Source organism: Poeciliopsis prolifica, unplaced genomic scaffold, assembly GCF_027474105.1.
Source record: "Poeciliopsis prolifica strain line A6 unplaced genomic scaffold, Auburn_PproV2 SCAFFOLD046, whole genome shotgun sequence".
Lineage (NCBI taxonomy): Eukaryota > Metazoa > Chordata > Actinopteri > Cyprinodontiformes > Poeciliidae > Poeciliopsis > Poeciliopsis prolifica.
In genome coordinates, this window is record NW_026562421.1 from 2,248,946 (window position 1) to 2,274,940 (window position 25,995).

Consider the following 25,995-nt stretch of genomic DNA (forward strand, 5'->3'; position numbering starts at 1 on the left):
TTTAATTTTGAATATTTTTTTGTTCTTTGATTTTTCCTGAGTTTCACTGAGTTCAATTAACTTCCCAAATGTTCTGAGTATTTTACATAATTACACCCCCTGTTTGTCCCGTTTTATATCATAAATAAGGTCTGAAAATGAATCAATAAGCCAGTTGGAAACAATCCAGTTTATAGTTAGAAATGAAGTTATTCTAAAACAAAAACGATACAATAACATTATATAATTAGGGCAAAGATAAGCTCTCAAAAAAACAAACAACAACACAGTCTTCCTTTTTGTTTTTGAAGAGTTCCAATTCTCCCCTGGTTTAATACTTTCAGTTCTAAAAATGTTCAGTGTAAAGGTTAAAAACTTGTCTGTTTCTGTCACTTTTTATGAGAATTGCAGCTTGGGGCCTTATCAGGGTGTTGCCATGTAATACTGAGCAATGCTTTGTGTTTAAACCGAACTAAAACCAGTTGAAACCTCGCGTCCATTCATGAGGTTCGTTTTGACCTTTCTTCAAGTTGGATTGAGTCTTTAGTGCCATCTGGTGGCAGTAAAAATCATTACATTCATCTGGCGTTTACGTGTACATTTGTTGATTTTTAAGCAGTTATTAATTGAAGCCATCAGAAAAAGACCAGAGAATTAAAAATCTACATAGCTCTTAGGTTTGATATAAAGGTATTTTCACCTATATTGATAAGCTAAACCATTAGCAATATTGTCACAAATTTTGAATAGAAACCTCCTAATTTAAAGGAATAAGCTGAAAACTTTTTCAAAGAATAAGGTCAATAGTAACCATAAACACAATTTCTGCCCATGCAAAGGAATTCTTTGGTCAAAAATAATGACTAATTATCCTTTAAAGTATTACATCAAATCATATTTTTTTACAATGAAATTAGTTACATTTTAAATATGCTTTTTAGGCAACATAGCTGAAAATAATGCGACCACCTTTCATTTTAAACCTTATTAGAAAATAAAATGACATCACCTGAGATTGACCAACTGCCATTTTGAATTGTTAGATTTGTGTATTACTAGATTTAGTCCAAAAAAATATCTTCCATACAGTGGCGGAGCTAGACTTTTTTTCAAGGGGTGGCCAAAGGGTGAGCAAGACTTTATCAGAGGGTCCATATATAAATGGACCGTTCCATGGAACGAAAGAAAAGAAAATATTTGTTTCCTTTCGTTCAAAAATAATTAATATAACTAGTGAGGTTATAATTCAAAGCTTTCATATGACATAGCCTACTTACATTTCAGTCATTATAAAACTTAATGATTTTTCACATATTCTTACCAAACACATTTCAAGCAAGAACTGGGAGATATAAAACATTACAGGGCAGCATGTCACTAAAACATGTTAAAAGAATCTGTCTAAAACACGATCTACCAGCACTAGCATGGCTAATATAATAAACGAGGCACTATGCAGCGGTGCACCTTTTTTTTTTTCTTTTAGGAAATGTATAACAAGTGCCGCCTCTCATTAGGAAGGAAACAGTGGTTACTGCTGAGCGGTAAATGTTGTAAATACCTGCAAAACTCCTCGACGGTGTAACTCTAAAGCCGTTGATGTGTTTTGGATCAAGCAGGAACCACATGTCAGTTTAACCAATGAACAGCGTCGGGCATCGGGCTGCCTTCAGGGACAGTCGGAAATTACAGTTTTCCTGGCAAATCTTTGCCGATCTCATAAGTATTATATTTTAAAATGACCATTTCCAGTGGGGTGGCACTAGGGGTGGCAAGGGCTCTGTTGGGGGTGGCAAGTGCCACCCCGGCCACCCCTCTGGCTCCGCCGCTGCTTCCATAAATCCTTTATTATGAGTTTATACTTGAAAAAACAGAACGCATTTCCTGATTACCAAAATAAAAACAACTATTATCTTAATATATGTTTTTTTTTTATCTGCGTAAATATGAAATGCAAGTCTTCTGTTGGTCTTCATGATTAAGTTTGTTTCAAAGTCGCAACGAAGCATGAAGTCTCGTCCAATCCGAAAGTGAATCTGTGTCTGTTTCTCACTGGCTTTGTTCTGAGCCAATGACAAAGCCAAGCTGTCGGCACCATGATCCTCTCTAGACGCTGGATTGATGTTAAGGAATGAAGAAAAAGGAGTTGTATAACTTGTTCACATGGCTGCACAAGATGTTGGCTCATCTTTTGTGTCCGTTTCAGTATTGAGTTAAAGAGACCAGTTTCCTGGTGTAACTTGTCTGTGGAGAAATCCCTTTCAGAAGGGCAAAGATACAGACAGTCTCAAATTCGCTTCTGTGTTTATGATTTTTCCCTACAACTTTTCAGGAAAAATTGATGTGCTGTGTGTCTAAACGTAATCAGACCTGTACTCTGACCTGTTTATGATTTCATAAGGTTTCATATGTGCATGGTATTAATAAACTTGGCTAAGACATTTTAAGGTTTTGTCTCACTAAACTGGTTTTCAACTAACAACCTGGATGGGAGGAGTTGCTGCACAAGAAATGAAAACCGAAACATGTATTGGGTGTTATTAGGAATTACGTTTTCTGTGTTTTTCCTTTTTCAGTCAATAAAAGCATAACTTAAAAACAACATTTTGTACTTCCTCTAGATACATTTGTCTTCTATCACAATGTGTTTGATGTTAAACATTTGCATCTGGCGAAAAGACGGTAGAAGAAAAAATATGAAAAGGAACAAAAACTTTTTCAAAGAACTATTTATAACTTTGATACTGTGTGGACAAGAAAAAAATTAATTCAGCACAATGAATGAGAAAAGAGACGACAAATTTTATACCATCAATAAAACTGAAACTGGTTCGACTTAATTTGATCATGAATGTCCTAGAATCTGGCAACGAGAGTGAAGAAGTTGGAGGAATAGAGAGCGTACAGAAGTGTGAAACACTTTCACTTATCATATGGTTAAAAACATAAGACCTTTTAGCATATCATATTTTCAGCTTCTTGCTCAGTCTTAGGTTCTGATACAGATCTAGATTTCAGCTTAAAACAGCATCTGAACACATGCCTGAAATGATAACCCATATCCTCATTTACATGCAAGTAAACCAGCGGGTTGAGAGCACTGTTCAGGCTCACAAGACCACGACTTGCCTGACGAGCATTGAAGATTCCAGAATCCCATTCGGGGCATGTTCCCTGATTAATCAGGACTCTGGAATACATGCTGAGGTTCTTGAAGACATGGTAGGGTGTATAACAAAGAGAAAAGAGAACGATCAATATGACTAAAAGCTTTAAGAGTTGTTGTTTCATATTCTTGTCGATCGTATTTGAGCGGCAGACAACAACAGTCACATGTCCATAGCAGCCAACAATGATGACGAAAGGGATGCAGAATCCAAAGAAGGTCCATGTGATGGTGTAATCCAGGTAGCTCTCCAGATGTTCATAAGACGTGGTGGCAAAGCACTTTGATCCGTTTCTAAATGTTTTATCGTAGAACATGTCTGGAAAACTTTGAGCACCCACCAAAATCCAAACAACGACTGAGATGACCACAGAGTGAGTCGCGGTCAATCTCCCCTTCGCTCTCATGGGATGGACGATGGACAGGTACCTGTACACACTTATACAGGTGAGGAACCCGATGCTGCAGTACAGATTCAGGTTGAAGCAAAATCTTGTTACCAAGCAGAATCCTTCTCCAAAGATCCATTTGTTTCCTTTCATGTGGTACACAATCAGGAAGGGGAGAGTGAGCAGATACAGAATGTCTGCTAGTCCAAGGTTTAGGACAAAGATGTTGACATTTCCCAGTTTCTTCCAGTTGCGCCGCAAAGAGTTCAATCCCCATCCATTAGCAATCAGTCCAACAATAAACACCAAGATGTGAAGAGTAGGCAGAACTGTGTGTTCGAATAATTTCTTATCTGGTTGAGAACACCAGGTTGCATTCATTTTGTCTTCCAGAAACAAGAGATCTCAGCCCTTCTCCTCTGATGCTCCGCTAACACCAGAAAGCAAACTGAAAGGAAACGCACCTTAAATAACTTTCTTTTTGAAGCCCCGCCTAGCGAAAGTCAGATTTGGTTGTGCATGTAACTGCAATATTCTGTCCTGATCTGTCTGGTGTATGCTTGTTATTACAGTTGTTAATCAGACTTTATTGTTTTGAAAGTGAAAGAAATAATAAAAAAGAAAATACAAATGATTAAACATGAATGGAGAAGAATGCAAAGCAACTGTTGAGTAAATCATGTATATCACAATAATGCATTCTTTTGTTTTGGTTCGTAACATTTAATAGTGACAGCCTTGTGGGTGCATGCTGCAGCAATAAAACCAATAGAGCTGCAGATTTTTCTGCAATCTGAATGGAGAAAAACGCACCAGTAGCAAAAGGCTGCATTTCCATGCAAAATCTCTAGTTAAAGGGACAAAAAAAATAATAACACTTTCTCATATAAAAATACAAATTTTTGGTCCATAAAGTTATAACATTCATAGTTTCTTTTAAAAAGGACATTTTCTCAACTTGATCTTTGTTACCACATTACAAACTAACTGTTAGCTACCTTAAAGATTTTTTTTTTGAGTAACAGCTGAATATGTAATCTTGTATCTATAGTCAAATCAGACTATTAAATTGTACATTTATACATCTTAATGTGTATTTTCTGACTTTTTGGAAATATGGCAATGTTCACAGAGCAAGCTGTGCCATTAAAAAAAAAATCAGTTTCCAAATAATTTTTGTTTCACTCTACATAGCAGGTGTGATTCCATCAAAATTTGTTCTGCAAATTTTGTTCTGCCCAGAAAATCTTTGGGAACCACTGAAGTGATGAACCTTTGTGCAAAGCAATAAGCTGGAAAGCCTCTGCAATAACTTAGAAGAAATAAGTGAAAGTGTTCAGTGAAACTGAAGCCAATGTTTGAAGAGATTCTGTTGAAAGTGTGGAGTAGTGATGGCCCGTTTGAATCCAGGCAGCACCGAGTAAAAAGGAGGCGTGTTGATGAAGCCCCGGTTTGACGCTTGCTGAAAAACACGTGACTTACAACAAACGATGCCTCACGTTGCATGGGTCACGTGATTGGTTCAGTTCATGCTTTCAAAATAAAAGCATGATGAGCCGTGCTGCTTCCTGGGTGATTGTATTTGATCGCATCAGAGGAGGATTTGTCTTCAGCAGTGAAATACAAGGAACATTTTATAGTTTATGTGTATTTGGAGCTCATAAAAATGTAACGCTTATTACGGGTTTTCTGATTTGTTGATTATGATGTATTTTGTGACTTTACATTTGTGTTTTTTATTACCTGAAGGAATTTGAAACTAGATTGTTGCTGAAACAATTGAAATAAACCCAGCAGGAAGAAAAAAATCTGACATCTGGCAATACTTTGAGATGATCACTCACAAGATTCTTAAAAACAATTTAACCCCTTCACCTCCAAAATGATCACTTTCTTGAAATTTCCACTATTTCTTTGTTTTGCACAGCAGAAACAGACTTAAAACTGTTGGGAGAGCAAAATTGATAAGTAACAATATAAGGGATCAGAGAGCAAAGAGGAATCCAAGAAAAAGATAATTTTTGAAGAATTTAAGTTTTTCAGGAGGCAAATCAAAACTCAAAGAACACCGTCTGCCCCAACAAGCCCTGCACTCAAGACATGGTCAGCTAAAACACAAAAACATGTCAAGAAGCACTTTCATCTTCTTCCTCAGTGTGTGGTGCTGGTTCAGAGCTGGATTTCAGCTTGAAACAGAAACTGAACATCTGTTGACATCCCTGCAGCAGCTGCCTGAACTGAGCACTAACGTCCTCATTAACACACATGTAAACCAGAGGGTTAAAAGCACTGTTCAGGTTCACGAGACCACGACTTACATGACATGCAGTAAAGACTTCATCATACCATGTGGGGCATTTTTGTTTCTTAAAACCCAGATATTTGGCAAACACGCTGAGGTCCTTGAAAGCATGGTAGGGTGTGTAACAAAGCAAGAAGAGAAAAATCAAAATAACCAGGAGTTTTGAGATTTGTTCTTTCATGTCCTTTTTCATCATATTTCTACAGCAAATAATAAGAGTCCATGTCCATAGCAGCCCACAATGATGACAAAGGGGATGCAGAATCCGAAAATTGTGCAGATGAGGTTCCTTAATATTCCTATTCATGGTGTAATGTTGTCAGCAGTGTTATAATTTTGGGGTTGATTATGTCTGGAACACTTCCAATCGTCGCCATGCCAGGACAGAGACGACCACAGAGTGAGTGGTAGTTATTTTTCCCATCACTTTCATTGGATCGGCGATGATGATACACTAATACATGTGATGAATCTGATGCAGCCATAAAAATTCACTTTAAAGCAGAACTTATCAAAAATGTCACTCATGACATGGTCAGTCTAAGAAAAAAGAAAGAAAAAAAAACGTCATAAAGCAGGTTCAGCTTCTTTCTCAGCCTGTGGTACTGGCTCAGACCCAGACTTCAGCTTGAAACAGTGACTGAATATTTCTCGGTATTCCTGCAGTTGCTCCCTGAACTGAGCACCCACGTCGGGTTCAGAGCACTGTTCAGGCTCACAAGACCACGACTTACATAATGTGCTTTAGAGACATTATCATACCAACTGGGGCACACACCCCTACAACAAAGAACTTTGGCATACACGCTGAGGCTCTTCAAAACATGGTAGGGTGTGTAACAAAGCGAAAAGAGAAGAATCTAAACAACCAACAGTTTTAAGAGCTGTTGTTTCATCTCCTTCTTCATCATATTTGAGCGGCAGATGACAAGAGCCACATGTCCATAGCAGCCAGCAATGATGATGAAAGGGATGCAGAATCCAAAGATTGTCCAGATGAGGTTGTACATAAAGTATTGGTCAATGTGCGCTTCATCAGTGGCAGGAAGACATTCCTTGGATTCAGTCTTGTTCCCTGATTGTTTGGGGTAGATTACGTCTGGAAGACTTCCAACACTCGCCAGAATCCACACCAGGACAGAGATGACACTGATACATGTGATGAATCCGATGCTGCCGTATAAATTCAGTTTAAAGCAGAATCTTGTTACCTTGCATAAAGTTTGTCCAAAGATCCATGTAACTTTTGTTTTAAACTAAGTAGAAAGAGCTTTTCATGAATCGTTTTGTTTAGGTTTTTGCAAGAAATAAAACATATATGTATTTTTTTCTCATAATCAAGACGGAAGTGCGTTCGAGAGCCAAACCACTTGTTACCACCCACGGCCTTCGTTGGAAACTTCTGGTTTTTGAGCCGAGAAGGCCACAACAAGCATATTAATACATCAAATGTCCTACGTGGGCGTTCCCTTTGATTACCAGAAGATACGTCTGGTTTCACAACTAAAGTTGACTTCCAGCTCAACATTTTAGCTTATGTCATGCTGCTTCCACATAATAGCTGACGCATAAGAGAAAGAAAAAAATTAATGAATGATAAGTCATTTTCACATGTCCTGAAAAGAAATCTGAATTATGGAGTCCAACTTCCCCTGCATTAAAAATTCAATTCAAGCGTAAGTGAGGATGCAGCAACAAGGGAATACAAAATTCTTTCCAGGATTTAAAAGAAAATACAAACAAAATAACCAAAAGAAAGAGCAAAGGAAGAAAAAGCTAATAATGTTCATCTAAAGTTAAGAAACTAGATAATAATGTGTATGTGTGCACTCCTGACACCCTATTTCTTATTGAATCAGTGTCACACAATGCACATTAAAACCTCTTTCAGCAGAACCTCGTCAGTCCAGTCTTGGTAGGTTTACAGTTGTGCCGAACTCTGTCCATCAGAGCATGAAAAATCTTTTTATAACCGAAGCTTGTTGCAAACTTCTCCATAACTTTCTCTCTGACCTGTCTGGTGTGTTCCTTGGACTTCATCTTGCTGTTTGCGCCCCAATATTCTCTTCACTAACCTCTGAAGCCGTCACAGAGCAGCTGTATTTGTACTGAGATTGGACTACACACAGGTGGACTTTATTTAGACACACAGGTGGACTTTATTTAGACACACAGGTGGACTTTATTTAGACACACAGGTGGACTTTATTTAGACACACAGGTGGACTTTATTTAGACTAGCAGCCATCAGGACACTTCTGAAGACAATTATTTCCACTCAGAGAAAAATGGGCTGAATACATCTGAACTCTGCACTTCTCAGTTTTTTATTAGTAAAAATGTTTTGACTCATGTATAATTTTCTTTCTTTTTCGCAATTGTATACTACCTTGTGTTGGTCTTTGTTGTAATGTGAGAAAATATGGAAAAGTTCAAGTTGTGTGAATACTTTTGCAAGCCACTGAACAGTGGAACAGACTGCCAAAGCATGATCTGCAGGAAAACTTGTCTCTACATGTAAGAAGAAGAACTTGTCTATACATGTAAGGAAAGAAAAAAGTGTCTGAGTTCAAGCAAACTCTTTATGGAAACTACAAGTACCAGTATGTAATGGTAATTTAAGGACATCATGAAGGAGAATATTCAGCAATCAGTTTGTGACCTTAAATATAATTACACTCCAATTATGCAGCAGGACAAAAATCCAAGTTCACAAAATATGACTTTTTTACTGTCATAACAACACAACTTTTGATTTCTAAATATTAAATATAATTAAGAATTTAGAGAAGCACTGTCAAATTCTGAGCTAAAATCTTGGTAAACCCCATCCAATGCAGCCACATCGTAACAAATGTATAGAGAAGAATGACCCAAAAACTCCACCCAAGATAGGAGTAGCTGCCACCCAGGAAATGATGAAAATCCAGTTTTTGGGTTTGGAAGGAAAATAACCTTTTACACACAGGATATTGTTTCTTTCTATTTCAATCCATGAAAACATAATTTGAAACTTGCATTTTGTTTTACTCAGTATTTTTATTATTATGTGTTTGATATTCACAATTTGACTGTAATAAAACAGAAGGAACAGAAGAAATATGCGAGAAGATAAAAACTTTCTCAAAACCCACAATTTTGATAATGTGTGGACAGGAACAAAAAAATTACAATGAATTCAATGAAATGTGTTAAAAAGCCTTTTATCCTTCTCCTATTTGTATTTCACTGCTGTAGTGATAATGCAACTGACTGCTTAATTTCTTATGTGTTTATTAATTCTCTAGCATCTATCGGAAGGAGTCAACAAATTAGATGAATACAAAGCATACAGAGCAAAGATTTTACTCATGACATTGTCAATTACAAAAATAGAGAGGAAACATGTCATAAAGCACTTTAAGCTTCTTCCTCAGTGTGTGGTACTGGTTCTGAGCCGGATTTCAGCTTGAAACAGCAACTGAACATCTGTTGGCATCTCTGCAACAGCTGCCTGAACTGAGCACTAATTTCTTCAGTAAAATACATGTAAATCAGAGGGTTAAGAGCACTGTTCAGGCTCACAAGACCACGACTCACATGACGTGCAGTAAAGACTTCATCATACCATGCAGGGCATGGTGGGTAGTTAAACCCCACATGTTTGGCATACAAACTGAGGTTCTTCAAAACAATGTAAGGTGTGTAACAAAGCAAGAAGAGAAGAATCAAAATAACCAACGGTTTTAATATTTTTCGTTTATGGTTCTTTCTCATCCTATTTGAGCGGCGAATGACAAGAGCCACATGTCCATAGCAGCCAGCAATGATGATGAAAGGGATGCAGAATCCAAAGATTGTCCAGATGAGGTTGTATATAAAATATCCTTCAATGTGGTCTTCATCAGTGGCAGGAAGACATGTTTCAGTGTTGTTCCCTGATTGTTTGGGGTAGATTACATCAGGAAGACTTCCAACACTCGCCAGAATCCACACCAGGCCAGAGATGATCACAGAGTGAGTCCTAGATAATTTTCTCATCATTTTGATTGGATGGATGATGGCCAGGTACCGGTACACACTGATACATGTGATGAATCCGATGCTGCCGTATAAATTCAGTTTAAAGCAGAATCTTGTTACCTTGCATAAAGTTTGTCCAAAGGTCCATGTAATCTTATTTAAGTAGTACACAATCATAAAGGGGCGAGTGGTCAAAAACAACAGGTTCGTTATTGCGAGGTCCAGAAAAAAGATGTTAGTCATCCGAAGTTTCTTCCAGTTTTTCACTAAGCAAATCATTCCACAAACATTCAGGATCAATCCAACAGCAAATGTAAAGATGTAAAAAATAGTGAGGAAATTGTTATCAGTCAGTAATTCCTCATCTACTGTCTTACAGTTGTATGTATTCATGTTGCCTTCCAGAAACAAGTCCCGTCTGTTCTTCTCTTCTGAGGCTCCTCTCACAAAATACGGCTATAAAGTAAGAAAAAAACCTAAATTACTTCCTCCTTTAACTTCAGGTAACCACAGGCAAGCCCAACAGTCGTTCTGACTAAAGCAACATAATGAGACGGAAAATACCTGAACTCTAACAGGGCGTTAACTTTGATTCTGAGAAGACAAGTCTGAACAGATCATGGAAGAAAGACAGACACAAATCATTGAATGATAAGTTGTTTTCAGGTGTCTTACAAGATCAGAATTTCTTACTAACATAAAAATCCAAGAACAGGTGAAGAGCTCAGTAATGTGTTTGTGTGCACACATGACATCCTGTTTTTTAATAAAACATTGTCACATAATGTACTTTAAAACATTTGAGCAGAAACGTCTTTAGTGTTGGAATACATAAAACTTGTTAAACCCCATATTATTAAGCCATACCAAAACAAAATTAAAAAAAGGAAAGATCCATAAATTATGCGCCATGATTAAAAGACAAAAATAAAAATACAGCACATAGTAGGAGTAGCTGCGACCCAGAGAAAAAAGACCAAACCAGTTGTTGGGTTGGGAAGAGAATCACTTTTTGACACAGTTTTGATAAAAACACAATTTGAACATTGCATTTTGTCTTTTTATATTTGTATTTTGATACATTTTATTATTTTGTGTTTGATGATCACAATTTGACTGTGACAATAAAGAAGGAACAGAAAAGAAATATGTTCGAAGATAAATATTTATTCAAAAATCTATAACTTTGACCATGTGTGGATAGCATCACAAAACAACAAGGAATTCAATGAAATGTGTTAAAAAGCCCTTTCATACTTCTAAAATTATTATTCCAATACAGCAATGATAGAGAAACTGGTTTTACTTAACTTTGTATGTACATGTTGATTTTCCAGCAGGCAGCAGAACGAGTCAGACGATTAAAAACAAACTGAACTGAACAAAAATTTCACTCAAGACATGCTGAGCAAAAAAAACCATGTCACAAAGCACTTTCATATTCTTCCTCAGTGTGTGGTGCTGGTTCAGAGCTGGATTTCAGCTTGAAACAGAAACTGAACATCTGTCGACATCCCTGCAGCAGCTGCCTGAACTGAGCACTAACGTCCTCATTAACACACATGTAAACCAGAGGGTTAAAAGCACTGTTCAGGTTCACGAGACCACGACTTACATGACATGCAGTAAAGACTTCATCATACCATGTGGGGCATTTTTGTTCTTTAAACCCCACATATTTGGCAAACACACTGAAGTTCTTCAAAACAAGGTAGGGTGTGTAACAAAGCAAGAAGAGAAGAATCAAACTAACCAACAGTTTTAAGATTTGTTGTTTTTGGTTCCTACTCATCATATTTGAGTGGCGGATGACAAGAGCCACATGTCCATAGCAGCCAGCAATGATGATGAAAGGGATGCAGAATCCAAAGATTGTCCAGATGAGGCTGTATATAAAATATTCTTCAATGTGGTCTACATCAGTGGCAGGAAGACATTCCTTGGATTCAGTCTTGTTCCCTGATTGTTCCCTGGTAGATTACGTCTGGAAGACTTCCAACACTCGCCAGAATCCACACCAGGACAGAGATGATAACAGAGTGACTCACAGTTATTTTCCCCATCACTTTAATTGGATGGACGATGACCAGGTACCGGTACACACTGATACATGTGATGAATCCGATGCTGCCGTATAAATTCAGTTTAAAGCAGAATCTTGTTACCTTGCATAAAGTTTGTCCAAAGATCCATGTTATCTTATCAAAGTAGTACACAATCATAAAGGAACGAGTGGTCAAAAACAGCAGGTTTGTCAGTCCAAGGTTAAGAACAAAGATGTTCATAATCCGACGTTTGTTCCAACTCATCACCAAGTAACTCATTCCACAAGCATTCAGGATCAATCCAACAACAAATGTAAAGATGTACAAAGCAGGCAGGATTCCATTTTCAACTAATTCCTCATCCAGTTTTCTACAATCTTTTCCATTCATTTTGCCGTCCAGAAACAATATCTGCCCTTCTCTTCTGAGGCTCTTCTCACAAGATGGAGATAGAAAGAATAAATGCAAACTAAATCACTTCCTCCTCTAACTTCAGTTAAGTCACAGACAAGCCCCTCAACCATTCTGACATAAGTAACATAACAATAACATGACAGCACATTAAGTACCTGAACTATTGTGGGTGTTAACTTTGATTCCCAGAAGGCATGTGTGATCAGACAGTTAAATTTGGCTTCCAGGCTATCATTTTAACGTAAGAGGAAGACAAACAGGCTCAGACAAGTGAATGGTTAATAATTTTCAGATGTACTGGAAAATTTCTGAGGTCTAAATCTAAAGAAAAAGAGCAATGTTTAGAATTTCTAATTCCACCATAAAAATTCCACGGTTGGTGAAGAGTTCAATAATGTGTTTATTTGCAGACATAACTAATTATTTCTAAAACCTTTCTATATATTAATCAATGAGACACCAGTTACATTCGAAATGAGATAATTCTGACCTGCAATAGCGATAAACGAACTAGGCATGAGCATGAAATTTCTTTCTCGGTTTCTGCTACGGTTTCACATGTGACGTCAACCTCCTATATGCTCACCTTCATAAAGTAACAGCCTATTTGAATTTAGCCAAAAGTGATTTTTTTTCTCTAAAACATCGGTTGGAAAGAAAAAGTTGGGATTTTTTTTTTTTTCTGTACCAAAATTTTTGTGAAATTTGACTTAGGCCATTAGTTTGAGGAAGGTGACAATATTCCTACTGTGTTGCATCTTGGGTTGAGAAACCAAGTCCTTTTCTTTCAAAGAACAAGTCCAGACATACCTGAAATCTCCCAAAACATTCTTATGCAATGTTAAAGTGAGCTTTGGGCCACAATTCCTGTCATTATGTTTGGCACAAATTCAAGACTGATATTTACCAGAAGAAACAACACTGTGACATGAGAAGGACAGCGTCATCAGTTATGTTTATCTCTCTTCAAACGAAACTGCGGTTTTTGAAGAGGTTTGATTAAAATATGCAAGTTAAGTTTAGTTTGTATATCTCATTTAGCCAAGATGACAATCCAATGTGTTTTATATGTCAGTGCACAGAGGGCTTTCCACTGACATGATAATATGTGTCTCTAAAAGCTTATGTCCTTTCCACTGAGCTGTGTGGACAAATGTGTGTGTGAACTTGTATTTGATACATTATAAGGACCATTTTCTCAACACATTTTTGGATGTTTTTGGGTGAGAGGTAAAGTTTAGCACTAAGGAGTGATTTGAGTTTGATGAAGCTAACGCTAAAGGCCTGATTACGAGCGGTGAATGAATTTAGGTTGGTTTAGGGTAAGGCATGTACTGGTAATGGTTAGGTTAATATGAATGGAAATCAATGCAAAGATAAAGATCTTTATATTACTTTGCTATTGTGTGTTTAAATTATCAGACTTAAACATAATTGATGTTATATAACTTAATATAAAACCAATCAAATTTGCTTATCATTAGAGAAGACTTCAACCAAAAGACCTGAGTGATCTGATATTAAAATTGGCAATATGAAATACATACCACTTTGTATATATTGTAAGTAATGTCTCGGCTTTAAAAGAAAAAAGTCTTTTGCAGAGTTTCTGTGCAAGAGAAACTATGTAATTGGATCTTTAAATGCAATCATACTTTGCTCAGAAACTTTACTCCTTTCTAAGAAAAAACATAGATCTGCTGATAACCTGTTACAACCACATCCGTGGCTCACAACGCAAGTCCGTGGAGACTGCAACGGTCATCCTGTGTGTCTAAGTTATTCTGTCTCTGTTGTGCAAAACCACACAGATTTAACCCTCTCAGGCTCAAATTACTTACAAAGACTAGCTAAGTAGCATTTAGCTGTTGCAAATCTGCAACATCTGCCTGGAGCGGGTTAAGCAACACCTCTGTCGTTTTTCCAGCTAAACTTACAAATAACTCTTGAGCAAGGTACATGAGCTTATTTTAGGTCAATAATTCTTGAATATTACTGGTTCCACTGCCAAAGTTGTTTCACTTTTGGAAAAATTGTCTTGCTTAAAGTATATTTGCTAAGATGTTTGCAGAAACTAGACCAAAATACTTGATAAGAGTTTGTGCTTTGAGGTTGGTTTAGGTTGTGTGCTGTTATTTGAGAGTCACTTTTACTGCCAGTGGCACATTAGATCATCTGTACATTAGAGAAAATCCACAAAATTAAAACATTCAGTTGTTTTTGAAACTTATCAGTCCACCATAAAAAAAGGGAATGGTTTAAATAAACATTTAAAGACCAGAATTAATGCAACATTCATGCCTACAATGAAAACCTCTATTAATACAACTGTTTCTTTCTTGCTGCAGCCTCAAAAATGCAACAAGATGGGGTACATTTTTAAAATAACACATTTATTATTTTCTAAACATTGGTGTTAAACAAGTTTAAATTCAAACTTTCTGAACATGAACGTTTAGTGTTGTTCATCTTTTTTTTTATTATTTTATAAATGAATAAAACAGGTCAAGGACCAGAAATGTACATGTAGCCATTTTCATAAAAATCAAATATTAAGGAACAATTAGAAGCCTTTTCATGTTTAGCTGGTTGAGCATATTAAGACTTAAAGATTGTTTAAAAATCTATATTTTAGTAAAAATGCTTGAATTTGTTCCTCCAATATACTAGCAGCATAAAAGTATGATGCTACCACCACCATGCTTTACAGTTGGTACTGTTCTTAGATTTCAAGGCTTGACTGACATTGCACCTTTCTTGGTCTTTGACACAGTGATATTACCAATTGTTGAATCTGCTAAAAGAAAATTAAATGGTTTTATGATTGCAGATTTAAAATTTAGTACATAGAAAAATAAAATCTAAATGAAGAGCAGCTGAGTAAAGCTAAAATCAATGCTCCTCTCCGACACTTTTCAACAACTGACGCACTATCGGGTGGGGCAGCGTCTCCGTTACTGAGATGATTTTACACCCGAACGCAAAGCTGAAGTTCTACCAAGTTGTCCCACTACAACCAAAAGGGAAATTCAACTGAAGGAGGAAAGCAATGAGGCAGTTTTAGGTCAAATATTACTGCATGAATGATTATGCCAAGCCAAAATTAGAATAAATAAAACCACAACTTGAAAATTGCATTTAGTGTTTATTTAGGATAAATTTGTCTTCCATTATAAAGAGATTGATGATAAATATTTGAGTGTCAGAAAAACAGTGAAAGAAAAAAAACATTCAAGGGGACAAGCACTTTTTCAAAAACTGTATATATTTTAATCTTGTGAGGATGAGAACAAAAAACACAAACTTTTTTTCTCTTCAGCAGCAGTTTCAGTTCCTCTCTTGGGTCATTCATCTGCTTCCTGATCAGCACCATCTCCCCCCGAGACACTTACATGTCAGTGTTTAAGCTCTGATTAACTATACTGAGAGGTTACAGGTCATTTCTGAATCACAAACACATTAAACATGATTATTACTGATTCTTCTTTTCCTGACCTTTCATGTAGTATCTGCCTCCAGCACATGTCAATGATCTTTGATTGCAGTTACATATTTTACATAATTTCAAGTTCATTGACAAAATCACATACATAACCTCTTTAGATTCTCTAGTTCAGCATCTAAACATTAATACAAGTATTAATTCAATTACTTAAAGTGTTTAGACTTCATTCTTCAAAACTTTCTGCAGGTTGGAAACCTGCTTCCTGTTTTTTCAGGAAGCCTGCACTTCCTTTTCATGACTTGACAATCAATCAATCAATCAATCAAATTTTATTTGTATAGCACATTTCAGCAAGGCATTTCAAAGTGCTTTCCATCATAAACACAAGAACACAAAGTCATGCAACATATAATAGACAATACATTGTTACATATTACATTTCAAAAACAATTCTAAACAGGTGTGTTTTAATTGCGATTTAAAAGAAGTCAGGGTTTCCGCTGTTTTACAGTTTTCTGGAAGTTTGTTCCAAAGTTTTGGTGCATAGATGCTGAAAGCTGCTTCTCCTCTCTTGGTTCTGGTTCTGGGGATGCAGAGCAGACCAGAACCAGAAGACCAGAGAGGTCTGGAAGGTTGATACAACAACAGCAAATTTTTGATGTATTGTGATGTTTTAAAATCTATTCTTTGAGCTACAGGGAGCCAGTGGAGGGACTTTAAAAGCAGATCAACACTTTCTCTGCTTATTTTTTATGATTAAATGGAAAAAGAAATAGATTTAAAGCAAAGTTTACATGAAACAAAACAGAAAAGCACAACCATATCGATCTTATTGAAGTTTTATTCTACTTTAGGTCTAGATGTTACTTTATATGATTAATTTTACTGGTAATTTTATATATTGTCACTGCTAAACCAAAATATCCATCATGGAGAAATGGGATGATCTCAAGTTACCTCGACAACATCACATTTGTTACAATTTAACTCATGACAAAACACTGCTTGCTGTCATAAATCACTTCCAACTTCTTGCTCAGTCTGCGGTACCGGCACGGAGCTGGATTTCGACTTGAAACAACGACTGAAAATCTGGTGCCCCCCGGTCAGCAGTTGCCTGATCTGAGAAACCATTTCCTCATATAGACACAGGTAAACCAGCGGGTTAAGAGCATTGTGCAGGCTCACAAGGCCACGGCTTGCCTGATGCGCAATAAAGACTCCAGAATCCCATTTGGGGCATGTTCCCTGATTAATCAGAACTCTGGAATACAGGCTGAGGTTTTTGAAAACATGGTAGGGTGCATAACAAAGCGAGAACAGAAGAATCAGTAGAGCCATCAGTTTTAAGATTTGTCGTTTCTGGTCTTTTTTCATCATATTTGAACGGCAGACAACAACAGTCACATGTCCATAACAGCCTACAATGGTGACTAAAGGGATACCGAATCCAATGACTGTCCATGCGATGGTGTAATCCAGGTAACTCTCCATATGTTATAAGAGGTGGTGTCAAAGCATTTTGATCCGTTTGGATATGTTTTGGGGTAGAACATGTCTGGAAGACTTTGAACCCACCAGAATCCAAATCACGGTTGAGATGACCATGGAGTGAGTCGGAGTTAATCTCCCCATCGCTCTTGTTGGATGGACGACGGCCAGGTACCGGAACACACTTATACAGGTGAGGAACCCGATGCTGCCATATAAATTCAGGTTGAAGCAGAATCTTGTTACCTTGCAGAATTCATCTCCAAAGATCCATTTGTTTCCTTTAAGGTGGTACACAATGAGAAAGGGGAAAGTCAGCAAATACAAAATATCTGCTAGTCCAAGGTTGAGAACAAGAATGTTTATACTCCAAAGCTTCTTCCAGTTGTGCAGCAAAGACTTCATTCCCCATACATTCAGGACCAATCCAACAACAAATACCAAGATGTAGAAAGCAGGCAGGATCGTATGTTCAAATAATTTCTTATTGGGTCGAATGCAGTTGGATGTATTCATTTTGTCTTCTAGATCCAAATCAGTCCAGCCCTTCTCCTCTGAGGCTCTGCTCACAAAATGAAGATGGAGTCGACGAAAACAACTTAAGTTCCTCCTTGTTCTCAAATTTAGTTGTGACCACAATTATAAACTTCCCTTCTCTCTCTTTCTCAATTATTTTCTGTCATACGTTTATTTCACAACCATTTTACTCCCGGAAATGAAATACTACAGATAATCTGATATGTAATAATTTACCTATCACTATTATATGACCTGATTAATAGATCAGATTGCTGAATGAGCAGCAACAACTTCAAATTTAAGTTGTTGCAGGTCGTTTTATGGTTTAAACAATTTCCAAGTTTAATTTATTATCTCCCTAATGATTAATATGAACACTGCTGCCACCTCGTTACTGCAGGTTTGTTTATCAATCAAGGATAACTGATAAACATAATCAGTTTGTTCTGATTGGTTGCTGCCTTCCTAATTTAAGTTGCATGTTGGTCAAATGGTAAAATTGAGTAAACTTATGTATTGCTTTTTCAATCATTTTGACCACTCAAAGCATATTTCATTCATATACAGCTATAAAAATAATTTCAGGTGTTTTTGTGTCCTGGACTGGGTACTCATAATTCTATCATCATAAAAAGCAATAAAAATGTCAATAGTGATGCTATTGTAAATAAAATAATGTTTAGTGCAAGTAGGCTGTATCTTATTTGATGGGCTTGTAAAGGACCTGGATTTTCAATAAGGGAGCTCTGAGCCATAAACAGTTGAGAACTCTTCATCTATTTAAACATTTTGTGTTTATTAAAACATTGAATACATTGGTGACAGAGCATTTCGTATATAATTTAAATAACTTCTCAACTTTAAAACAAAACACCTTTTTGGACAATTTCTGTGTTTTCTGTGTGTCTTTAAATTCAATCATAGCTCTTCCTGAGCAAAACCATAGATCTTCTGATAACCAGCTTGTAAAAACTGTCTTTCACTCAGCCGCTGTACTGCAAATACACAAAATCTTACCCAGGATTTTTGTGTCTTCTCTGGTTTTATTTTTATTTTTTCCAAGTGCACGAAAGTACAAGTAACTAAATTACAAATTTTTAGCGAGATATACAAGTTTCAGCCATTTACTATCACTGCTGAGTGAGCACAGCTATCCCTTAATATTAGCATCTCCTGCATTGACATGCCTTTTTTCTGGCTAAAAATGTGAACTTTTTGGACACAACGACATGAAATCTGTTTTGAGGCGTAGATATTTGGTATCCAAAGCAAAGAACAACACGCATGTTGGTTAAGCATGGTGGTAGTGCCATTTCTTGGGTTTTACTGCAACTGATTCTTTAGCTCATATGCAGGTTAAAATCCAACTAAAACACTCATATGCTAAAACATTCACATACGAACTAAAACATAAGATATAAGTCCACCCTTAAAAAGAAATGGTTCAAACAAACAATAAAAGGGCCCAAGTAATGTGGCATTCATGCACAAGATGGAAACATGCAAACATTCTTGTTGAAGCTTCAAAAATACAACAGGATGTGACAAATTTTTTTAAACCGCACACTTATCTTTTTTTTTGGAACATGGGTGTGTCTCTTACAGCTATCAACTCAAACTTTCTCGACATGGAAGTTTGTTCACATCTTTATTTTTATTTCAAGTGTGGCAGTATGCCCTGGAGATTTTGAACGTACCACACAAGTGCTGGCATTTAATTGGTTGTGGCGCTGTTTGTATATAAGGGGCCCTCCCTCACCTGGTCAACATGTGTTTCCGGTTTAGACCTCTGTTGCTGTGCAGCGCCAATAGCACACTCAGGTGTGCACGTTGATCGCTCCTTCTTCTGGTAAGAGGCCGCTCCTATACTTGCTGTTTGTTAGCCTAGCCTTCGCTTAGCTTTAACTGTACACCTAGGTGGCCTGTGTAAATTGCCTGATCCTCCTCCCAGCCAGAGGCACTACACATAGAGCTTGTGGTAAGTGAAAAGCTCATTACCTGCATGCTTTTAGATTTGTGGTTTAACACTTATGTTTGCTATAGACGCTGCTGTTTGTCCTTGGCCGGCTGTTTGCCTGTTGCCCTGTGGTTCCTGGTTGATGTCAGCTGTTATTTTGGTTGTCCGTCGGCAGTCCATTTGTCGCTCTGGTTGCTGGCTTTCTGCCAGCCGTCGTGGTCAGCGTGAACCTGACTCCTGCCCTTTGTCCAGCTTGGCTGGTTCGGACTGGCGACCAGCTTGGACGGACTCTGCTGCCGCTCTTGAGTGGCGTCTGTGGCGTGGCATCCCAGGACGAATTCTTAATTGACAATTGCTGCTGATTGATTGTTGACTGAACGACAATTATGAAATGACTCATGTAATTTGAATGTCTTTTATCTTGACAGGAAAGGCCAGTTCGTGGTGTTGGTGGTGGACTTTCCGGGTGGTGGTACTCTTTTGATTTGCTGCACAATTTTCTTTAGTTTTGTTTTTGTTTGCTGTGTTTCTTAGGTCACTACCCTGAACTGCACTGCCACCCTTGACTTGAGTCGTCACTGTTATTTATTCAATGTGAGTGGTTTTAACTTGGTGTATTTTATTGATTAGCATGAACTGATGTAATAAATAAAATTATTGAAATTAGTGAGATTGTCTCAAGCCTCATATGTAGCGGCCTGTGTGCCTTGAAGATAACTTTTTGGGGATAAATTATTACAATTTTGTCTTAAATAGTTCTATTGAACCACACCGGTCCCACCACACAAGTATAAATAATGTAGGACAAAGACCTGAAATGTACACATAGTCATTATAAACATAATCATTCAAAGATTGATTTGAAGCCTTTTCATGATGAACAGGTTATGCACAGTAAAACTTTTGTTTTAACTAATATTTTAACTACAAACACTTGAATTTGTTGTAGATTTCCTTTCGTTCTGAGAGGGTCCAATGTACCAGCAGCAACAATAATCTCTCTATGATGCTACCACAACCATGCTTAACAATTGTTTTCTTCAATACAACGGTGATATTAAAAATATAAGGTTAAAATGTAAAAAAGAAAAATTAAAAAGTGAGTTTTGCTGCTATACATGCAATTGTAGCAGAAGTAAATGTTCGCACATAAAACAAATATGTTCCAGACAAAAAAATAGTCCATGTTATGTAATGTTTATGACAAAAAAAACAACATAAAACAACCCAATACATTCTTTTATGATACAAGAAATTTTTTTAACATCTCATTTAGACTTCAATTTAAATTTCTATGACATTCAGCATAGTCTATGCAAAACCAATTTTGTGTGCAGGGCTTAGGTTGCTTTTTAACATTGTAGATCACGAAAGACATGGTTGATACTATTATTAAGCATGTCTTAAACTAACCAACATGGTTTCCTGGAAGAATTTACTATGAACGTTATAAAACAGGAAGTATGCAATGCACATACAAAAACAAAAATACACTTCGTCAGAAATAAATGTTGTGGAAGGTTGAAAGAACTTCCTTTTTTTTGATTGAAAAGCCTTTCAATGAACTATAAACCAGAAAAAGTATTTTATTTTCTGAACTACAGCGAGTCAAACATGTTTTCAAAAACGTTATACTTGTGACAATAAATGGGTTAAAAAGAAATTGCATATTGAACTGGATTTCACCATTTTGACATAACATTATTTGTTACAATTTAACTCATGACAAAAACTGCTTGCTGTCATAAATCACTTCCAACTTCTTGCTCAGTCTGCGGTACCGGCACGGAGCTGGATTTCGACTTGAAACAACGACTGAAAATCTGGCGCCCCCCGGTCAGCAGCTGCCTGATCTGAGAAACCATTTCCTCATATAGACACAGGTAAACCAGCGGGTTAAGAGCATTGTGCAGGCTCACAAGGCCACGGCTTGCCTGACGCGCAATAAAGACTCCAGAATCCCATTTGGGGCATGTTCCCTGATTAATCAGAACTCTGGAATACAGGCTGAGGTTTTTGAAAACATGGTAGGGTGCATAACAAAGCGAGAACAGAAGAATCAGTAGAGCCATCAGTTTTAAGATTCGTCTTTTCTGGTCTTTTTTCATCATGTTTGAACGGCAGACAACAACAGTCACATGTCCATAACAGCCTACAATGGTGACTAAAGGGATGCCGAATCCAATGACTGTCCATGCGATGGTGTAATCCAGGTAACTCTCCATATGTTCATAAGAGGTGGTGTCAAAGCATTTTGATCCGTTTGGATATGTTTTGGGGTAGAACATGTCTGGAAGACTTTGAACACCCACCAGAATCCAAATCACGGTTGAGATGACCATGGAGTGAGTCGGAGTTAATCTCCCCATCGCTCTTGTTGGATGGACGACGGCCAGGTACCGGAACACACTTATACAGGTGAGGAACCCGATGCTGCCATATAAATTCAGGTTGAAGCAGAATCTTATTACCTTGCAGAATCCATCTCCAAAGATCCATTTGTTTCCTTTAAGGTGGTACACAATGAGAAAGGGGAGAGTCAGCAAATACAAAATATCTGCTAGTCCAAGGTTGAGAACAAGAATATTAATACTCCAAAGCTTCTTCCAGTTGTGCAGCAAAGACTTCATTCCCCATACATTCAGAACCAATCCAACAACAAATACCAAGATGTAGAAAGCAGACAGGATCGTATGTTCAAATAATTTCTTATTGGGTTGAATGCAGTTGGATGTATTCATTTTGTCTTCTAGATCCAAATCAGTCCAGCCCTTCTCCTCTGAGGCTCTGCTCACAAAATGAAGATGGAGTCGACGAAAACAACTTAAATATCTTCCTCTTTGAGCTCAAGTTCAGGTTCAAGTTTCATCAGCTCAAATAAAAACGATCATAAGTCTATTTCCGCAGGGCTCTTCCTGTCAAGAAGTGAAGATATCTTTTTATAGCACAACCTACAAGTCTTTTTTGTAAACATTCTTGTCAGATATAGCTGATAAATAAACCAAAAGGAATACCTAATAATTTACATAGTTCACCTAATGCATGTCTGCAGTGAAACTGACAATAAAACTAAAATACATGCTAAGAATAATTGACCAATAGGGTCTCAGTCTCACAATGTTTCACAAAGAGAGGTAAAAATGAAATAAAATGTAGATAAGGTTATGGAGGCTGATGAGGCAGCTCTCAAAATGTCTGAATTGAAATAAACTGCTTCATAATTTTTGTGTGCCGTTTTTCACAACATATCTGTTCAAACAAACAGGCGTGTCCAGCTATCCACCATGTAGATCACATTCCTGTGAGCTACTACAGTAGCTATAGCAAACAACATTAGCAGGATCTGACACTTTTAGCAGGAGCTAACGTGAAATCAAACCAAATTGGAAAATAATAATAAATCAAGGTTTAAATTGACAATGAAGCACGTTTAAGTCTTTGAAGAAACATTCTGATGTATTTGATGAAATGTTTGGACACTGATCATATAACAGTTTGAGTTAGGAGCTCCAATAAAACCAGCATTTTTGGTCGATTCTCTTCTCTTCTTTCATTTGGTCCTTCTCATCTAAAGTTGAATTTTGAAACTCTAGTTAAATAGTTTGTTGATTGACATAGTTTAATGAAAGGGATAAAGCTAAAATCTGACCCTCCAGTTAGTAAGTTATGGGAAATGGGCATAATTTAATTGGCCAATCTAAAAAGCAATCAGTGACAACTGTAGTTACTGAGATGTATTTGTGAACAACAGAGCTCGAACTCAAAGATTGAACTCACAGCACTCTGAAAGCCTGATGTGGCTTCTGGAGCTGTTGACTTAATTTGGATTACACAAAATTGCAAATAATGGATATTTATTTGAACAGCATTTTCTTTATTTTTTTATTTTATTTGAAAGACTATTGTTGTCGGTTTAAATAGCCTTTCAACGGTGATGTTTTCCTGTAATATGTAATTAATTGGCTGTCAACTCAGTATCCTGTAATACAAAAACACAGTGGGCCGCCTTACCGCCGCAACCACTGAGCTAACCAGGTTTTCTGGGAGAAACGCTGGAGTGTTTCAGTTGTTATTAAACAAAGTGGGTTTTTAGTCTGTTTTAAAAGAACTGTGTTTTGGAACTTCTGGAGTTTACTGGAATACTGAAGTTGGTTCTCTATGTTTTGGTTCTGGGGATGCAGAGTAGACTTGAATCAGAAGACCTGGGTGATCTGATATTAAAATGTGACAATATGAAATATGTAGCATTCTGTAAATATTGTAAATGACTTCTCAGCTTTAAAGCAAAATGTCTTTTGCACAGTTTCTGTGTTTCTTGTGTGTCTAGATGGGACAGCACTGGAGCAGCTTGATCAAATTGATCAGGCTTATTAATTAATTAGCCTGATTAATTTGATCAGGTGAACTCTGCAGCTGAACCATCTCTGTGTTTGTGGGTGACGAGGGTTTTTCCCGAGAAAATTTATAAAAATAAATAGTAACGCTTATTCTAACTTCACCTTTAAACCTAAGTTTTTATTCAAAAATAAGTGTCTGCTGAAAAGAAATATTCTTGCCCACAATTTGGTAGTTAGAGGCCACAGTTCCGCCCTCCTACTCCTTACCATGGGCGCGGTGTCCTAATGACATGGAGGCACAGGCACCGAGAACCGGGTCAGTCATTATTAGTCCAAGGGCAGCCAGACTAATTTATTTGTGCGGTATTGTTACCTAAATACTATTGTTGAATGCACAAGCAGACCTCTATCATAAAAAAACTAAAGAAAGGGTGCTGGGGATACCAAAAATAAAGGGAGCAGGGGCTCAAGCATCCCCCTCCGCTTGCATACCATCCCCCTTCCTTCCCACTATTTGCCTGGAACTGATCAGTTCCAGTTATAACAAAAAACGAACTGCTGTCATAAAGCACTTCCAGCTTCTTGTTCAGCCTTTGAGCTGGATTTCATACTGAACCGAAGACTGACAATCTGGTGACATCTCAGCAGCTGCTGCTTGAACTGAGAAACCATTTCCTCATATAGACACAGGTAAACCAGCGGGTTAAGAGCATTGTGCAGGCTCACAAGACCACGGCTTGCCTAACGCGCAATAAAGACTCCAGAATCCCATTTGGGGCATGTTCTCTGCTTACGCAGAACTCTGGAATACAGGCTGAGGTTTTTGACAATATGGTAGGGCGCATAACAAAGCGAGAACAGAAGAATCAGTAGAGCCATCAGCTTTAAGATTTACAGGCAAATATTGGCAAAGTAATTTTTTATTTTTTAAACTATGCAGAATTAAACATCTGAAGCGGGTAACTGCACATAGGAGCCATATTATCACATTGACTACAATTATGGATTTGAAACATCATTAAATAAACTTATTATAGACGGATCCCGTTGAATCAGTGAATTTCAGCGATGCGCAGCGGGATGTTCCGCTGCGGCTCCTTGACTTTGCGGGACGACCCGTCATGATGCGGCAGGGCAGAGGGAGGTTCTGTCACTCCATCAGAATGCAGCCTGATCTTCGTCCTGATCTTCGTTTACAGATTTGGTCAAACAGTAGTTTTATACGGACTTAAAGCTGCCAGATTAAAACATGCACGGTGACGCTGATCAGTTGGACGGATAAAAAGCCTGACATCTTTCATATGCCACACTTTATATGCGGGGCTCACGACGCGCCAGGTGCAGCCTCTATTCCGGTAGCCTTTCCTTAAGTTTCCAGAACCACCTTGGTGAATTATTCACATTTTTATGGAACATTTTGGAGAAAAATGGTGTTAATTCTGTGTATATGTGCTGTTTGAGAATAACAGTGTGTGAGTTCATTCTTTCATCCACCTGTAAATGCCTGTTCAGACAGGTACAGTTAGGGCCAGAAATATTTGGACAGTGACACAGGTTTTGCTATTTTAGCTGTTGACAAAAATATGTTCAGAAATACAATTTATATATAATATGGGCTGAAAGTGCACACTCCCAGCTGCAATATGAGAGTTTCCACATCCAAATTGGAGAAAGGGTTTAGGAATCATAGCTCTGTAATGCAGAGCCTCCTCTTTTTCAAGGGACCAAAAGTAATTGGACAATGGACTCTAAAGGCTGCAAGTAACTCAAAAGGCCTTTCCCTCGTTAACCTGTAATCAAGTAAGTAGTTAAAAGGTCTGGGGTTGTTTCCAGGTGTGTGGTTTTGCATTTGGAAGCTGTTGCTGTGACCAGACAACATGCGGTCAAAGGAGCTCTCAATTGAGGTGAAGCAGAACATCCTGAGGCTGAAAAAAAAAAAAAATCCATCA

General features: G+C 37.5%; 3 protein-coding genes, 1 long non-coding RNA gene and 4 pseudogenes across 4 annotated transcripts; 1 reads left to right on the forward strand and 7 right to left on the reverse strand.

Moving 5' to 3' along the window:
* Positions 1-2,721: 2,721 nt before the first annotated feature.
* On the reverse strand, positions 2,722-3,958 carry LOC129377111 (P2Y purinoceptor 1-like). Its single transcript, XM_055056844.1, has one exon. The coding sequence runs from the start codon at positions 3,913-3,915 to the stop codon at positions 2,935-2,937; it is 981 nt and encodes a 326-aa protein (XP_054912819.1). The 5' UTR covers positions 3,916-3,958; the 3' UTR covers positions 2,722-2,934.
* A 1,702-nt stretch (positions 3,959-5,660) lies between these two features.
* Positions 5,661-6,364, reverse strand: LOC129376997 (P2Y purinoceptor 1-like; annotated as a pseudogene).
* A 39-nt stretch (positions 6,365-6,403) lies between these two features.
* LOC129376998 (P2Y purinoceptor 1-like) lies at positions 6,404-7,876 on the reverse strand (annotated as a pseudogene).
* A 1,289-nt stretch (positions 7,877-9,165) lies between these two features.
* LOC129377098 (P2Y purinoceptor 1-like) lies at positions 9,166-10,361 on the reverse strand. Its single transcript, XM_055056829.1, has one exon. The coding sequence runs from the start codon at positions 10,229-10,231 to the stop codon at positions 9,236-9,238; it is 996 nt and encodes a 331-aa protein (XP_054912804.1). The 5' UTR covers positions 10,232-10,361; the 3' UTR covers positions 9,166-9,235.
* Positions 10,362-11,261: 900 nt separating this feature from the next.
* LOC129377110 (P2Y purinoceptor 1-like) lies at positions 11,262-12,308 on the reverse strand (annotated as a pseudogene).
* Positions 12,309-16,054: 3,746 nt separating this feature from the next.
* On the reverse strand, positions 16,055-18,185 carry LOC129377099 (P2Y purinoceptor 1-like; annotated as a pseudogene).
* Positions 18,186-19,531: 1,346 nt separating this feature from the next.
* On the forward strand, positions 19,532-20,302 carry LOC129377115 (uncharacterized). The gene is made up of 3 exons (XR_008607884.1): positions 19,532-19,601; positions 19,670-19,730; positions 19,796-20,302. It is a non-coding gene; the product is annotated as an uncharacterized LOC129377115 (long non-coding RNA).
* A 192-nt stretch (positions 20,303-20,494) lies between these two features.
* LOC129377097 (P2Y purinoceptor 1-like) lies at positions 20,495-25,994 on the reverse strand. Its single transcript, XM_055056828.1, has one exon. The coding sequence runs from the start codon at positions 22,448-22,450 to the stop codon at positions 21,452-21,454; it is 999 nt and encodes a 332-aa protein (XP_054912803.1). The 5' UTR covers positions 22,451-25,994; the 3' UTR covers positions 20,495-21,451.
* Position 25,995: the final 1 nt, after the last annotated feature.

Bases quoted from the DNA above. Each gene is read 5' to 3' on its own strand.
- LOC129377098 (XM_055056829.1), bottom strand. From the start codon at position 10,231: ATGAATACATACAACTGTAAGACAGTAGATGAGGAATTACTGACTGAT.
- LOC129377111 (XM_055056844.1), bottom strand. From the start codon at position 3,915: ATGAATGCAACCTGGTGTTCTCAACCAGATAAGAAATTATTCGAACAC.
- LOC129377097 (XM_055056828.1), bottom strand. From the start codon at position 22,450: ATGAATACATCCAACTGCATTCAACCCAATAAGAAATTATTTGAACAT.